Source organism: Pyrgilauda ruficollis, unplaced genomic scaffold, assembly GCF_017590135.1.
Source record: "Pyrgilauda ruficollis isolate IOZ18807 unplaced genomic scaffold, ASM1759013v1 scaffold11, whole genome shotgun sequence".
NCBI lineage: Eukaryota > Metazoa > Chordata > Aves > Passeriformes > Passeridae > Pyrgilauda > Pyrgilauda ruficollis.
The window spans coordinates 11,971,511-11,987,405 of NW_024509210.1; the positions used below are offsets into that span (position 1 = coordinate 11,971,511).

A 15,895-nucleotide genomic window follows, 5' to 3' on the forward strand; every position below is an offset into this window, starting at 1 on the left:
TCAGCCATGGGTTGTATAGAGACAAAGCACTAGTTACTGGCTCTGCCTGGTTCCCCAGAAAATCCCCCCACTCCAAGCAAAGAGATACCTGCTCATAGTTGAGACACTGGTCAGTCAGAATCTCCAGCAAAGGAGCTGCATTGCTATCCCGTCTCTTAAACATCTCCCGCACAATGGAAAGCAAGTTCCAGATGCCTTCAGGTTCCCTTCCTCGCAGGGGACGCCGCAGACAAGCCCACTCAGCAGCAGCTGGTGGCTCAGTGGAAGACAGATACATTGAATTCACATCACTGTATATAAAGCAGAAGAACACGGAGAAAAAAATTAAATCAAGCAGAGTCACAGAAAATCCTGAGTATAATGTACATCCAGAAATATATTTGCCCTTCAATGACACAGACACCTAAAAGACAGAATGTATAATGAGCTAAAGAACACCACACAAGCAAATACTGTACAATACGGTCTGCTCTACTGAAATAACACTGCAGAAGCTACACAAAAATACAGTCCAGAAGAGCAACCATGAAACTGAGCATCTCTCAGTCCAAAGCATACAGGCTATATGGTGAATGAATTTACAGATCACATGAACATCACATTTTCCTTTCAACGGGAAACAGCTTACCTGAAAACAACAGGAGTGGGTCCACAAAATTTATGAAGGGTTTTCTTTATGTTATCACTCAGAGTAGATTCATCTAAGTACCAGGTGCTTTGATCTGATGCAGAAGGTCCAGCAGTGGGATCTTACAAATAAAAAACACATCTACAGTCTGAAAGCTTTGAAGATACTTTATGTGCCCAACCACAGAGGACACAGGCAGTGCTACCCAAGTTATTTCACCCACTGCTGAACACCATATTCAGAATTTTCTTAAAATGTTACCATAACATTACCTTCAACATTAACAACATTAAATTAGCAGAGTCTTCTTGACCAAGAGGGTAATGCAGCACTAAAACAGGAATGCTCTAACATCTCTGGCAATCAACTCTTAGGTAAGCTACCCAAATCCCAGCTAACCCAGTCTAATGTTGCAAATAGTCCAGTTTTAAGCAGGAACCTGGGAGATGTCCCCTCCAACCGATATTCCCAGGAGTCTGTATTTAATACCAAATTAAAAAGAAAAACACTTTGTTAGAAAGTGCATTGCCTGATGCTCCCTTCCTCTGCAAGCTCTCTGAGGTGCCTGTCGTTGCGCCATATATACATGTAGGCGCCAAGACCCATCCCTTTTCCTCTATTTCCACCTGCAATCCAAGCTACCAGGTAAGAAATCAGTTCAGAAACCTGAAGCAATGGAATCATTCTCTTCCTATCTGTGATACAGATTGCTGAAATAAGAAGTATTAAAATTACCTGGGGCTCCACACACTGTGTTGATGGCAGTAGACTGAGATGATAACAACTCATCCAGCAATCGCTGAGCTGTTGGAAGAATCTGAAAACAGGAAGCAAACTTTCAATATACACAGCATTTCTTACCCTGCTACACCCAGGCAAAGATCATGACTGAAGCACTCTGGCAATTTCAGGAGTATGGAATACAGAGTTCTACGTTTTCAGAAAGGACGACAGAGGGTGCTAAAGATCACACAACAGCCACCAGCTGCGACAGCTCTCTCACAGCCCACGAAAGGCTCACTTTCTGCAGTCACACCCTAATAAGTAAGCAAAAGCATCACAATTTATTAACTCCTCTCTCACTTCTTGAGGAATAGAAGCCTACAGAAAGTGATACTGCAACATTTTCAGAGTCATGATACTGCATAATTTTGAGAGTTAGGGAAGCCACTGCTGTCAAGGTCACAAATTTCCTGCAATTTGAAAGATCTTTACTTCTTGTCCCTAAATAATTTCTCTAAAACCCAAGCAAATGGGAGCAGGGGAGCTAACTATAAAATACATGTACACAATTTTTGGAGCAGACTTTAGCTTATTGACCATCCAGTTAGCAAAGAGATTCAGTAGTAGATGAATGCAATTTCAGCACTAAACTAATCATAGCTTTTGGACCAGCTCAGAGTATAAGCAGAGAAGGTTCACACTGATTGTAAAATTCCATGTAGATATACCCTTAAAATGCTATTTTTGAAAGAAAAATGCACAGTAGAAAGAGTTTTTTCCCCCACACTAAGTCTGAAAAGTATAGATCCATTTAGCCTTTTGTATGTATGCACAGAACAGGCAAATTGTCAATACACATAATTAGGATTAAAATGACTTGCAACAGAATGTCTGATATCCCCCACAGCTCCATACAACAGCTGAGGTAAAAGATCACTCCTACTGTAAAGAAAAGCACATTCAGTATACCTGTATTTGCAAATACTACAGATACATCTCAAACAGATGGATGAAAACTCTTCATAAGGATATTTTTTGCATTTCAATAATCTAAAGAAACAGATTCAGCATTAAGCTATTTTGTACCGTTTTCCCACTACTACATATTTTAAGAAAATTCACAGGTCTCGGCAGTGTCACATCTTAAGGCTGAAGTGCCAGGGACCTGCAGTGACTCTCCTTCAGTCTTTTATTTTTTAAGATATTCATGCTTAATTGGAATAGGAATACTGGCTTAATAAGGGGAAATAGCTCTTGAGCGACGAACGAGGAAATTAATTCCATCAGCTTTTCCATGATTTTTCTAGATACAGAAAACACTTTCTACAGAGATTCTGAAAAGCCTTCCTATAAATCATCGTTCCCTCACACATGAAAGTAATTCAGCATTATAATACTGTACCATGTCATTCATAAACTGGAAATAAGGATAAAATAGAATCACATGTACAGCCCACTCTAATTCTACATCATGTAGTCAAAATACGGGGTCCCAAGGAATTAGAGTATCTATCTCCATCCAGAAATCTTCAAGACCAGGAATAAGACTGTTGAAAGAACTTGGGCCGTGCCTTGCCTTTTTAAAGGAATTACACAACATAGATTAAGATATCTCCCAATAAACCCCAAACTTTTCTGTTGGGCAGCATTCATCAGATTATCTGGCAAAATTGCAATAATTAATTAACCAGATGTCCCTGATGCACAGCTGATACATGTGACCAAAGGAGAAATAAACCCTGCAGAGAGGAGCAGACAGACACAGAATACCTAAAAGCAAACATCCCAATTCACATGCCATTCAGGAAACAACTATTACCACTACTAGCCTTTCAAAGCCCTCCCCTACTAAGCACCAGACTGTACCATAAAGCTTAGTCTGAGGAGAGAAAAAAAGCTTTGCCTGTTATGTAATGCAGCAAGAAGCACACACCACTAGCCCTCATCTCTCAGCAACAAAAAAGCAGTATTTTTTTATCACTTTCATATTATACAATTCCTCTATTTCCTCTCATAAGAAGATTAGTATTTCTGTAGGAAATCTATAGGATGTTTTAGCAATAGAATATCTTAGTGTCCCTAAGCACAGTACCATAAGACGAATTTTAGGCACATGCTTCCAGTAATCTAACTCCTACTTAAGAGGAGTGTGTTCCAAATGCACTGCTGAAATGTGACAGATACCCATGCAGGTCAGTTTTTCTCAATCTCCTTTAGCTGAACCAGCATAAAAAAATTGCCAAGCCCTTGTAATTTTAAAGCAGCCATTTCACAATCACTTGGGTATTCTTGTCTATTTTGTGCAAACATTTTAGGCAGGTTATACAAACGACCTGACCCTGAACAACACACATATTTAAGGAATGAGAGAGCAGACTTAACCTTTGACTAAAAAAATGTCATGTCTATTACACTGAATGATTTTTATGAATCACTAAGAAGCTACACTGGGGGAAGTCAAAAGGTTACCAGTTAGATGCATTAGAAAGTGCCCACTTAAGTCACATCCAATACTTTATCTGGGTAGTTCTCTCCACTTAGCTAACCAAACATACAAAAAAAGAAACAAGCTGATTTGGGCTGACCTAAATTTTCAACAATCACGAACTGATTTACTGTGTTCGATCTTTCACAAGCTTAGTATATATTCATGCTGATATGGATAGCTATGAATATACATATTCATAGCTGATATGGCTGATATGGATAGCCAATTGTCTGGCAACAGACAACTGTCAAATAATAGAATAGCAAAACTGAAAAGAGCTAGAACTGAATCCCTTCCCAGCAGCTCACAACTGAATAGCATAACTGGTTATTTTGCAACAAAAGACATCACATAAATTGACCCAGAATAAAGATAACTGCATTTAACAAGTTGCCAATCAGATGACGGTCCCCACTTACCTGTTGTGGAAGTTCACTGATTAGGTACTGAGCAAATTTTTGCAACTGGTCTCTTTGTAGCCGAGACAAAGACTCAGAAACAGGTGCTCGTAAGCACACTGCAGATGCCTGAAGAAAGAAAAGGAGACACAAACTACTATTAATGAAGCTGTGTCCACTGAATTGATGAAGTGTCACAAACACTTGCTATGCTGATGCATACCATGCTTGGTCTTGATGGCCAATTATTTTTTCTCTGAAATTATGTAGTGTGTTGCAGATAAGATGCAAATAAGCTGTCAAGGCTTTATAAAAACTGGTTTTAAGGGTTTTTTTCAAGGAAACTGATGTAACAGCTGTGCTTAAGATCTGTTGTTGCTAGCAATTGCACAAATACTGGCAGAGACTTCACAAACAAACCTCTAAAACAGGACATTATCCCTTAAGCTTCTGGCAAACGAACCAGCTCTGTGGGGGACTGTTTCACAGAATCACCACCATCTCATTTATCTCTTTAGAGGATCTTAATTCAGTCTAAAAATCTCTTTCCATATCTTAAATCAGATTACAAAAAACCTCACCACTAGTTTCTCAACCTTTTTCACTCTACATAACAAAAATGTCCCACTCAAAATTTAACCCTACATGGTCAAGAGCAGTTTGATAATAAAAGACACTTCTGATATTGTCTTGCCTACATAGGGCAATATATCCTCGCTTGTAACTTGCTAGTATCAGTTTATACCAACACAAAAATACTTTCACTGTCGCTTTTCAGGTGGAGAAAGGATTGGAGGCAAAAGAATGATTTTTATCGTACACAGGGTCCAAACTTTGAATGTAAATACTATAAATGACAATTTGTTTTTTAGCCTCATTCTCCATATCCCCCTTTTAAAACTCAAACTAAGAATTCAAAGCAGAAACCGTTTTTTGCCAGCTCTCCAGTCCCAAGAACAGAAAGTATACCAATATTCTGATTATTTCACAAGAGTATAAATTTAAGCCAATTACACTTGTCCATTGTGAAATACTAACAAGCTTCAGCAGGTTATTAGAACTTATTAAAGAATCTAGAGTTCTTGCTCATGATGATGCTCATGATCATAAGCATGTTAACTGCAAAATGTTCTGTGACAGCAGAAAATCTTCTGTTCCTTTCAATCATCAAAATTTAATCCTTTGTTCTTCGCTTTGTTCTTCCTTTTGGGAAGCTTCTCAGCTTCCCAAAGCAGAGGAAATTCAACTATATGCAAGATCAAACCCTCAACTAGTGTATTTCATGTTGATTCCACACATTTTCAACTGAAGTTGGTTAGGATATAAAATGCCTACTTTTTGCTCTATGGAAGGCCACATAGAATAAAAGCAGTCAAAAAAAAACATTAACCTGACTGCTTGAAATCTTCAAGTCAAAATGACAGTTAGCTCAGTAAGTGTTAAAATGAACTGGAGAACATAAAGGCCAAGAGTGATCAAAATTACTTTCCTTCTGCACTCTGATCAAGCAACATAAAGAGTGAGCTTTCAAATCCTGTAATTACAAAGACTTTTAATAAAAGAAACTATTCGTGACCTTTCACTCTTTTCAGAGATGAAGAAATGAGTGATTTTAGCATTTAAATGAGAAATAGGAAGGGGCCATAACGCACTCAGTATCTACCCTTAGAAATCTGCACGTTACCAAAGACAGTCTGCAGTTTAGGGCCTCAGACCATTCAGCCCGCAGACCACAACTGCGAGCAGACATTTGCACCATCTGTAACCAAAAGTAGCGTCAAGAACCATTTCCCTAAAGAGAGTGTGTGCTGCACAGAGCTGTACTGAGGAGCGACTGGGAGGAGAGCAGAGCTGGGCTGGATGCCTACATTGTGGATGCGGAAGAGGCAGAGCGCCACGACGTGAGCGCACCACTTGGCCCCGGCACCGCAGGTGCAGCTGCACGACGTGATCCGGCACCGGTCAAACATCACCGCCACGTTGTACGCGCCCTTGGGGGGCACCATCTGGGGGGGCACCACAGTGGCACTCAGATGGAAACCTGTGGAAATTCACAAGTCCAAAGTTACTCTTCAGGTATTTGGGGAAAAGGTTCGGCCAGCACAGAAATACAGGTATGTGCTATTTAAAAACGGAAACAATATGTAATGCATGTAAGGATGGATGTGCATCTAGAGTCTCCAGTACCTCTTTCTTCCCAACCAACTATGCCTAAACACTAGCAGAGAAGCATAATGTGTTGTAAGAGACTCCAACATACCAGCTTTTAATACATTAAATAATTTGTCTTATTATTTAGCAGAGAAAAGCGGAACTGGATAAAGTCATCCCTGAAAGCAGGCAGGTTTTTTTTACAGGGTCAAAGATAGACTATACATACACATTTTAGGCGTAACCTCTGTGCTAACGCTGGCAGCAGTGCAGAATGGGCCAGGTGACTTGTTCGGAATTATTTCCAAGTTAATCAATTCTCACAATTTCACAGTCAACTAAAAAAGGCAGCACTTAACCTGAACACTTTCACTTTGTGGCTTCAGAAACTACCCATTTGTCACCAATTACGCACCTCCTGGCAATTTCGTTAATATCCCTTTTTTACAAATCATGACCTCAGAAAAAAATAAATAAAACCTCTTGCTTAGACTAGAACAATGGAAAGGAGAAATTTTAGAAATAACACTTGAATCTAGCCCTATTAATCAGTGACCATAAACAAATAAATTATGACAAAGGATTTTAAGAAGGCTTAGCTTCATGTAAACTCATGAACAGTGCTTATGAGTTGTACTTATCATACAGCTTCCTCTGGAGATGTTGCTCATCCAGAGGGATATGTATGATCAGGAAAAGGCCTGCTGGAGCATGGATCTTGTACCTGTCTTGAAGGTGCCTATCAGCAGTTAGTAACCCTCTAGAGCAATGAGTATCAGCCTCAGACCCTTTCTGCTAAGCTGGAATTCAGTTTTCATGAAGCAGAGAAAGCACCGAGGCATCGAAGTAATAACCAAACTTCAATCCTTAAGTCTACCTTAAGTGGAAAAATACGGCTTGGGACAGATAATAGCTTTTCCATCATGAGGACAAGGAAGTAGATTATAAATCCACATGACTAAGTTTTTATTATGATATTGTGAGATCATAAAAATTATCATAAAAGTGGTGTCCAGGAGTGCACATGACCTACTAAATTTATTCCATTTAAAATAATGTGCAAAATTTCCTCCTCAAAATATAATCCCCATACCAATACAAATTTGCTCTTACCTTGCTTAACCTTTCTATTTGTCCTGTTCACCACAATTCAAATCCTCTCCCTGATGTGAGTGATTATTTTGATTAGTACACATAATGCCACCCAAATTCTTCAGTCATTTTAGCAATTGGAACAGAATCAAAACAAAAGGCGGCATTCACACAAAATTACTGCACTGCTTATTACCAGATACAGTTCTAATTTATGTTTCACATTTGGTTAATACAACCCAAACACTTCAGCTAGTCCTTCTGTTATACTAAAAACAACTCAGAGTAATGCTCTGACTTTCACAGAAGCAAATTAAGCATTTCACAAGTCGGAATTGCAGCAATTCTGTTACACTGCAACAAAAGAAATACAAAAGGTGTTAGAGAAGACTAGATTCCAGCTAAAAGCTCTTACCAAGCCCCTACCCTGACATTCTTTGTATATGAAGACAGTTAAATGATAATGAAACAAGGGAAGAGCACTTACAAAACAAGAGAAAATTTAAGGAGTTTAACATGACATATCACAAGCTTCAAATCAATCTGTAGCTTGACAAACATGTCTGACACAATGCTAATTCAAGCAGTACTGCAGTTAATTATTTTGCAACACCAATCTTGCTGTACTTAAGAATTATTTGTGGGATGGCACAGGAAACTATATGAGGAAAGCAATCTGGATTATAAGTAATGGTTTCTTTTACCAGGAAAAATTAAAAGAATCACAGAATCTTAGAGGTTGGAAAAGACCCCTAGGATCATTTACCTAAGCATTAACCTGGCACTGCCACATTCACCACTAAATCATGTCCCCAAACTCCACAATCATTGCAACACGGCTTTCTTCATAACTATTCTGTTACTGTTGTAGGGGCAGTTCTGATGCACACATCTCTGCTTACAGTTCTGGAACTTCAGGAAAAAAAGGGGAAAACGAGAGCTGAACAAAAGCGTTTACATAGAAGGCAATTTTGGACAGTTAGCTTGTTTTAAACCAAGACAGAAGAACCTCTAAAAAGAAGAGACACTATTGAAGGAGAAGCCAAGTTAGAATCCAAACTGAACCTGCTGCTGCCTTCCTCAGCTGTTAAAAAGAAACTAAGACTATGACAAAAAAGAAGTCCCTGAAATCCACAACACACCTGTTTAAGAACAGCAGTAATGTATTCAGTGCAACAGTATGGGTATGTGACTGCTACAAAGAGAATGGAGGGAGGAGGTCTACAAAAGCCAATTCCATGTGTATATACAGTAGAAAGCTGTAAAAAATTGGGGGTTTGGAATGTAGTGAAGAAAAGCCCCCATGATTAGATACAGTTCCTCTCCTAAGGACAAGGCAACCTTACTATTTAAACAAAGTTTCTTCCTTCCCTTCCACACACATAATCCTTTGTCAAGAATCACAGCTGCTTCTATGTGTACTTGAGAAGTTTTTCCTCTGTATCACTCACCACCTCCTCTTTATCCCTACTCTTCTGCCCCCTCAAACACGGGTTTTGCATTAATATTCCCAGCCTTTGTTTGTGTACATTGCTTTACACCTCCTCACCTTTTTAATGTATTACTCATGTAATGCAAACCAGTGCTAACCACAGTCTTTTACTGTCTATCAAATATTTTGCTCTTTTCCACTATCAAAATCCCAGGAATTACTGAATTTCAGGAAGCTGCTTTTTAACTCATTTTCTCTGCCTCAAACATTTGGCTTCCTGAAGTTTCCTCAGATTCCTTAGAGGAGCAGATTCCTTAGAGGCCTCTCTCAGCATTTCAGTCATAACATTGGAAGATTATTAATGACCTCAAAAGTCAATTTAATCCTATTTAGCAAAATTTCCAAATCAATGCTGACATTCCAAAATTAATATCTGGTCTCACTGACACTATGCAAGGTAGTTTTAACTCAATCTGACTTAAGTACAAAGAATCTCTTCACTTCCATTCCCAAGAATTGCTGCTATTGCTATCACAGTAAACACTGGACAAGGTAATACCCTTTTAGAAGCTTTACCCTGTATTCAGGTAACAGCTCATCGGTCTCTTGCAGTTTGTGTATATCAAAGGCCATCCCTTTCTCTGTTTGGTCTTGCCAAACCTTTATAGTACACGTCCCTTTTATTCACTTTCTGAGGGCTCTTTACCTAAATTTATTCATTTCCCTCATCACTGAGAGTTAAGTATTCCTAGTTCTAGTAACTAAACAGGCCCACGGAAGTCTCTATCCCTCATCACATGAAAATATAAGAAATTTCCTAAACTTCCTCCTTAACATTATACAGCTTTTTACATTATCATTTTTCTTATTAGAACAGGCTCAGTTCCCACATGCCAAATGATAAGCTGATTCTGAGGCTCACACTTGCAGAAAAAAAATCTGCATGGGATTGACACGGCCCACCTTGACATACTAGTAGTACCTTTATTTTACATAATGCCTTCTGGTCAAACAGCTGCCACTGAAAAAGCTATCTCAATATTCTTCTTTGCTTCAAAGGATTTAATGAAAAATCCAGAGTCCAATTCTTTGTGTAGATAAGATTAGCTTCTATCACCAAAAACCATAAAAAGAACATGATAGTAGGAGAAGCTATAAAACCCACTGTCCAACAAGAAGGATTTCCATCTGCCAAAATACTACATGAATAACTGTACAATTAATAAAATCTTTTGTTACAAGAATAAACTTTGCAAACTTCCTCTGTGCCACACAGGCACTTTAGGCATTGATCATTTGATCAGACAACTAGGAAGTCAAGTTCTCTTTAGCAATGAAGAATTTAAGCATTATGGAGAAACAGGTATCCTATACAGTTTTTTTGGAAAATGCTAAGACACATCAGTCCATTTCACAGCTGAGCTGATTAAGGCCAAAATAAAACACAGTATTTAGCTCAACACTTTGTAAAGAACACATCTGGCAGGGAGTTTCAGCTAAGATGCCAGACAAGCTTGTTTTGAGACATGGTCATAGCATTGCTGTCCCATTGCAGATATGATTTTGGAACTCTGAACTATCTAGAAACGTGGAGCTGCACTTTCTTACCTATCTGGAGAGGGTCTTTGACAGCCCTCACCCGGAAGAGCTGCTCCCCTCGCTGGAACTCATCTGCACTGCCATTCGCCAAGCACGAGTATAACCTGCAAGACATCAACAGAACGTGTCAGGATCACTCTGGTTTTGAGAAACTTCACAGTATTATCCTCTTTGCTGACATGGCTTTTGAAAAACCCTTGCTATCTTGAATACAAAGTCTAGGTCTCTCCTGCCATTTCAACATTACAATTCAACCACTAAAATCATTAGTCTCTTCCTAACTGGGTTTGTGTATAGCCACCAGCAGTTTTAGGAATTTCCACCTAAGGCTCTGAAATACAAATTCATTCATAGTCTAAAATTAAGCCTTCATATAGTATAGTATAGTTCAAGGTCTAATGTTAGCATGCCACAGTAAAAATTCCTTCTAGACTAATTATCTGCATGCTCTTGTGAGGTTTTTTTATATCTGTGCTCATCAGAATAATGATCATGTACAACCAGCTGGCTTGCTCTATTCCCTAGCAGGTGATCTTACATCAGCACTTCCGACACTACCTCCCCCATCTGATACCTGAACCTTAGACAAACATATCCAAGAACTTCCAGCAAGATTCTTTCTAAAAGAGTGTAGTATCACTACTTTGCAACAAAATTCTGAATACAGAGTTACATGTGTAGACTTCCTATAATATAAAAGCTTCAGCAAAGCTTGGAAATAGATCTAAAAGCAGAAAATCTTTGACTATGTAGTCACATAGTTAATGTGGAAACCTAAGAAATATAGTCATCTGACTATATCAACTCTGATCACTGATGCATTCAGCAAATTCTGGTTCTCCTATTTACACAAAAAAAAAGGATTGCACAGCACACTGAGCAAGCCCTCTTTGACAATTTCTGAACCCAGTTCAAGCTCTGACTGCAGCAACAGGTTCAAATTGGAAAGATGACTTTGTAAGAATAACATAAGGACAAAACTCCACAAGCTAGCCTACTGTTAGCCGAATTAAAGGATGCATTTATTTTGTTATCCTTTACACAAAGAACCTCCAAAGACATCTCCATGGTTTTCCTGGCATATATACAAGGCAGTTCACCCCAGAATAAAACCCCGTATCACAGCATATCCCACAGTAATCTATCCATGTATTACAAAAGGCACATAAGAGCCACAGAAGCATCAAACATACAGGACATCTAAAGGACAATGATTCTCCTCAAGTGAACAAAACCTTTTCTTAAACATCAGTGAAAAAGAAACAGTATTTATTACCTGATATCCTCCTCATTTTCTGGGAAACTCCAGAAGGCAATTCGAAGCTGCAGTTGTTCAGGCACTGGAGGATAAACTTTCTCCACCACCTCAAATGGAATGTGAAATGCAACCTGTTTTGCAGAGAGTTCCACCAATGGGATCACCAGCCCATCTAGAAAGACAAGAAACAAAACACGATTAGCCATTCAGAGAACAAAACTTGTGAGAGGCTAAAGAGGTCAAAGCAGGGAGCTCTTCCACCTCCTCTTTTATCTCACCACGTTGAAGACCATTTTTCATGGATAGTAAAAGTCAGCACAGAAATCTTTTGAAGAGTTTTGAAGATTCTTTCATCTCCGTGTTTGTTTTCAGCCACTCAGGGCACAGGCACAAATCCCAAAAACACCAGCCCTTGGCCAAAAGAGCTACATCAGCCTAGCAGTTAGTCTCCCGACAAAACTGACCTTGTTTAGAAAGACTTAAGGTAACCAAGTATTTTTCACACATTTCTGTTACAATGTGGCAGCGACATCCTGCGAATTCCAGCAGTCCACGCAAAGAATTAGTACAACATATATGCAGAAGTAGCAATGGAATGGTTATCCAGGAATCTTAGTGTTCACTTTTTTGGACAATATTCAGTATTCATCTATTTACAAGGTTTTCATTTCAATTAGTACTTGTTGGTTTATTTCCTTCACCAACACCTTTTATATGATATCTGCCTTGATACTTCAAGTTCTTTAGAGAAGCAACTGGGAACTCATGTGTCAGTGCAGTACTGACTACACAAAGCTCATGAGAATCTTAAGGCAGTAAGAGCCTATAAAAATATAAATATATATGAATATATATTTATATAAATATATTTAACTATCACCTTTCTACCAAACTAACTCCACTTTTTATGTTTTTACCAGCAGATAAAGATTTCTTATCATCAGGCTATAGAACCCTCATGTTTCTTTGCTCTGACTCAGATTACACTTCATAAAAAATGCCAGATTTGTTGTATCTGCAAGTACATACATCCCTGCTTTACTGAGATCACCTCCTGACCCATCACTACAGCAGCCTTGGTTCCCCATCTTCCAAGCCCTGATGTCAAACCCCTAATTAATTCAGATATTTGATGTTAAGTCTCTTTGCTTCCCTCACCAGCCACTAAAACACCACTGGAAGCCAGGATGTAAACCAATCTGGCCTTCAGCTTTCCCTCCACACCAGCCTTCAGACAGAGTATCAAAGGAAAACTCAAGCCCTGATGTCAGCAAGCACCTTCTCACCCTCTGCCTAGAGATGCCCTCCAGTCCCAGCAGTTGGGAAAGATAGGACAGGAGAGGGCTTTGAAAGTGCATGCACACAACAAAGCAGCCAACATCTCCCTCAGCACTGAGCAGACCCCACAAATGAAAGGATTGCATAAATACGGAAAAAAAACCAGTTTTCAAACATCCGCATTTAGGATTTTTTTTTTGCAGTGAAATTAGATTCCATAGTCACTATTCCCTTCTCCCAGAGTCAGTCTTTTACCATCAGGGTTGGTTCTTCAGCACCAATGATTTTTACTCTATGTTATAGATCCAGTCTCTATTTTACAGTGCTATAATTCCTTTCACAAATGTGAGAGAAGCAGATTATAAAATGAGTGAAACTGGAAAAAGATGTGCCCCTTTCTCTACAGATAGCAGATAAACAAGCTTTTAGCAGAAAAGTAATTTCATTTACACTTTTGACAACAGGTGTAAAAACAAGCGTAAAGCTTTCATCAAGTCACTAAAAAATGTACTGCTTTTAATTAGTCGCTAAAAAGTATACTGTTTCTAATTAGTGCAACATAGTCAAATTAATATAAATCCTGCTGCTACAGTAGTAGTAGATACCACAGAAAGTCCAAATTGAGGCACTTTCATACTTGAAATTACTCTGAGCAATGAGAGGCATTTTGCATGGTTTAAAATGCATTTCTCCTATAGAGGTAACCTATTCAGTTACTTCACTGCACAATACTAGAAAAGAGGTAACACCTAAACAACCTCTACAAGGTAAAAGGCTCAAAACATAACTTCAGTAGTGACTGAAACACCTGTACATTCTTTTGAGAGCTGCAAGCCTTCAGCCTAGATGGTATTCCTTTTTATAAAGATCTGGTGCTGGGTGTGAAGGTTAGACTAGAAATACTACAACATGAGACCACCTCATCTGCTCCAGCACAAGTCAGCCAGCTTGACTTTAATAACTGTACAAAGTGAAGTAAGGCTGACTTTGCACTGAACCCATTAACTGATTCATCAGCTGTACTGTGTTAGCAGTGATGAGCAGAAGACAGGTGGCCAATTATGTAGCACAACTCAGAGCACACAGCTGAAACATCTTGGGAATAAGGCAAAAGCAGTAAAACCTGGAGGGGAAAAAACAACCATCTTACTTGTAAGATCATGTACCATTCTAAAGTACAGAATTTTCAATAAAGAAAATGAGAGATGGAAAAAATAGTAGAAATTAACTGAAAAGCAGAAAACAATTTGTTAATCACACTCCAAGGCTGAGTGAATTTACAATAGCTACCCTGGCACACATGTAAATGCCAAAGTTAGGAAGTTAAACTGCCCTAAGTTTAGTCCTGTGTAGCCAAGGTGAGACGACCCTACCTGCCATATGGCTCAGAGCAGTATTAGAGGGTCTTTTCCCTTCTTCCTCCTGTAAAGTTAGCTGGACAGTCCTACTTTGGTGCTAAAACTAGACTTCAAATACTCTCATCTGAGTCCCAAACAAAGAGAGATCTATTAAAGAAGTTTATTTCTAGATACACAAATCTTGGGTTGGTGGCTTTATACCTGCTTGTAGGTAGATTCATACCCACCCATATCAAGAGGTATTATCAATAAAATAGACAAAAGGTACTCTCAGGTTCTATAATAAATATTTTTAGCAAAAAAGAAAAAAGGAAGTCTACTAAAAAAGTAAAGGACAAAGCACCACAGCTTCTACTCAAAGCAAAAATAAGTATAGGAAGGAAGACTGCAAATTTAGTATTAAAAAAATTAAACAGCAGTGAAGTCAAATTCTTGAGATAAAACTATCCAAGGGAGAAGATAATTTTAAATTGTGGAGCAAAACTAGCAAGAATCACTATTTGCTCTTGGAAGCAGACATACCCCAAACAGAAGAAAAAGCACATTTCAACTATTGAAAGAACAGAGTCACAAGTAAAGCATAAGCAACCTGAAACTCTTCTCATAAGCTAAATGACTAAGAAAACCTAACTAAAATGCAAGATCAAGCATATCTGAGCCATTCTGAATAAATCACACCTCATTATTTACCACCACACAACAGGGAGCTTTGATGAGGACTATCCTGCCCTTTTTGCTACTGTTTTACATGAATTACAGGTTTGATGTTTGTAGTCATTTTGTAAAAGTTGAAACTTTAGCACAGATGTAATTATTCCTGCTGGAACAACAACAACAAAACACCTGACCCCAAAACAGCCAACACAAGCTGCGCACACAAACCTGCATTTTCACCAGCAGAACAACTTCTGTGCCAGCAGGACTTACCACACAGAGATGAATGTGTGGCAGTTGCTTAACCTTTCCAGTTAGAGAGTAGGCTGTAATAAGGTGCAGCCAACAATTACTCATAAGAACAGATCACGTTCAAAATGATGTAGCAGTATTCCTTCAGCACAGTAAACAGAAAAACAGAGAAGAAACAGCTGGAATAATCAGCAGAACAGAGACCATGAGAATGCCAAAGAGCTATTAAAATACAATTTAAAAAAAACAACTGGGCTAAACACTGAATGTATCTGTTATTTCCATTGAGTTACTTTCATTTGATACACATTCTAAAAGTAAACTACACATACAAGTGAATGAATACAAATGCAAGTGAACAAAACTCACAGCAAGAGATAAGACCCAGTACAAAGACAGGATACATTGCTTTCCCTAACTTTAGACAAATGGTATCTTAGACTACATTATCTCTTGAGAGATGAGTCTACAAGCTTTGATTTTACAGCAATCCCTGGTCCCCATCTGAAGTTTCGCCTCACCCATCTCACTGGCTTCACTCCAAAATGTAACAAAGAGTAACAAAGTAATATAACTACACACAG

The 15,895-nt window shown here is 38.7% G+C and overlaps 1 protein-coding gene across 4 annotated transcripts in view; it reads right to left on the reverse strand.

The window, feature by feature from the left end:
• ZSWIM8 (zinc finger SWIM-type containing 8) overlaps positions 1-15,895 on the reverse strand; it is a 53,572-nt gene that overhangs the window by 22,479 nt on the left and 15,198 nt on the right. For 3 of the 4 annotated variants that reach the window (XM_041476137.1, XM_041476146.1, XM_041476127.1), the window contains exons 2-8: positions 11,788-11,941; positions 10,521-10,615; positions 6,106-6,278; positions 4,259-4,366; positions 1,364-1,445; positions 629-749; positions 89-290 (exon numbers count right to left, since the gene is read on the reverse strand). In XM_041476137.1, coding sequence (XP_041332071.1) covers positions 89-290; positions 629-749; positions 1,364-1,445; positions 4,259-4,366; positions 6,106-6,278; positions 10,521-10,615; positions 11,788-11,941 — 935 coding nt within the window. Of the gene's footprint in view, positions 1-88; positions 291-628; positions 750-1,363; positions 1,446-4,258; positions 4,367-6,105; positions 6,279-10,520; positions 10,616-11,787; positions 11,942-15,895 lie in introns of those variants that run through there. The other variant, XM_041476155.1, reaches the window with a different exon arrangement.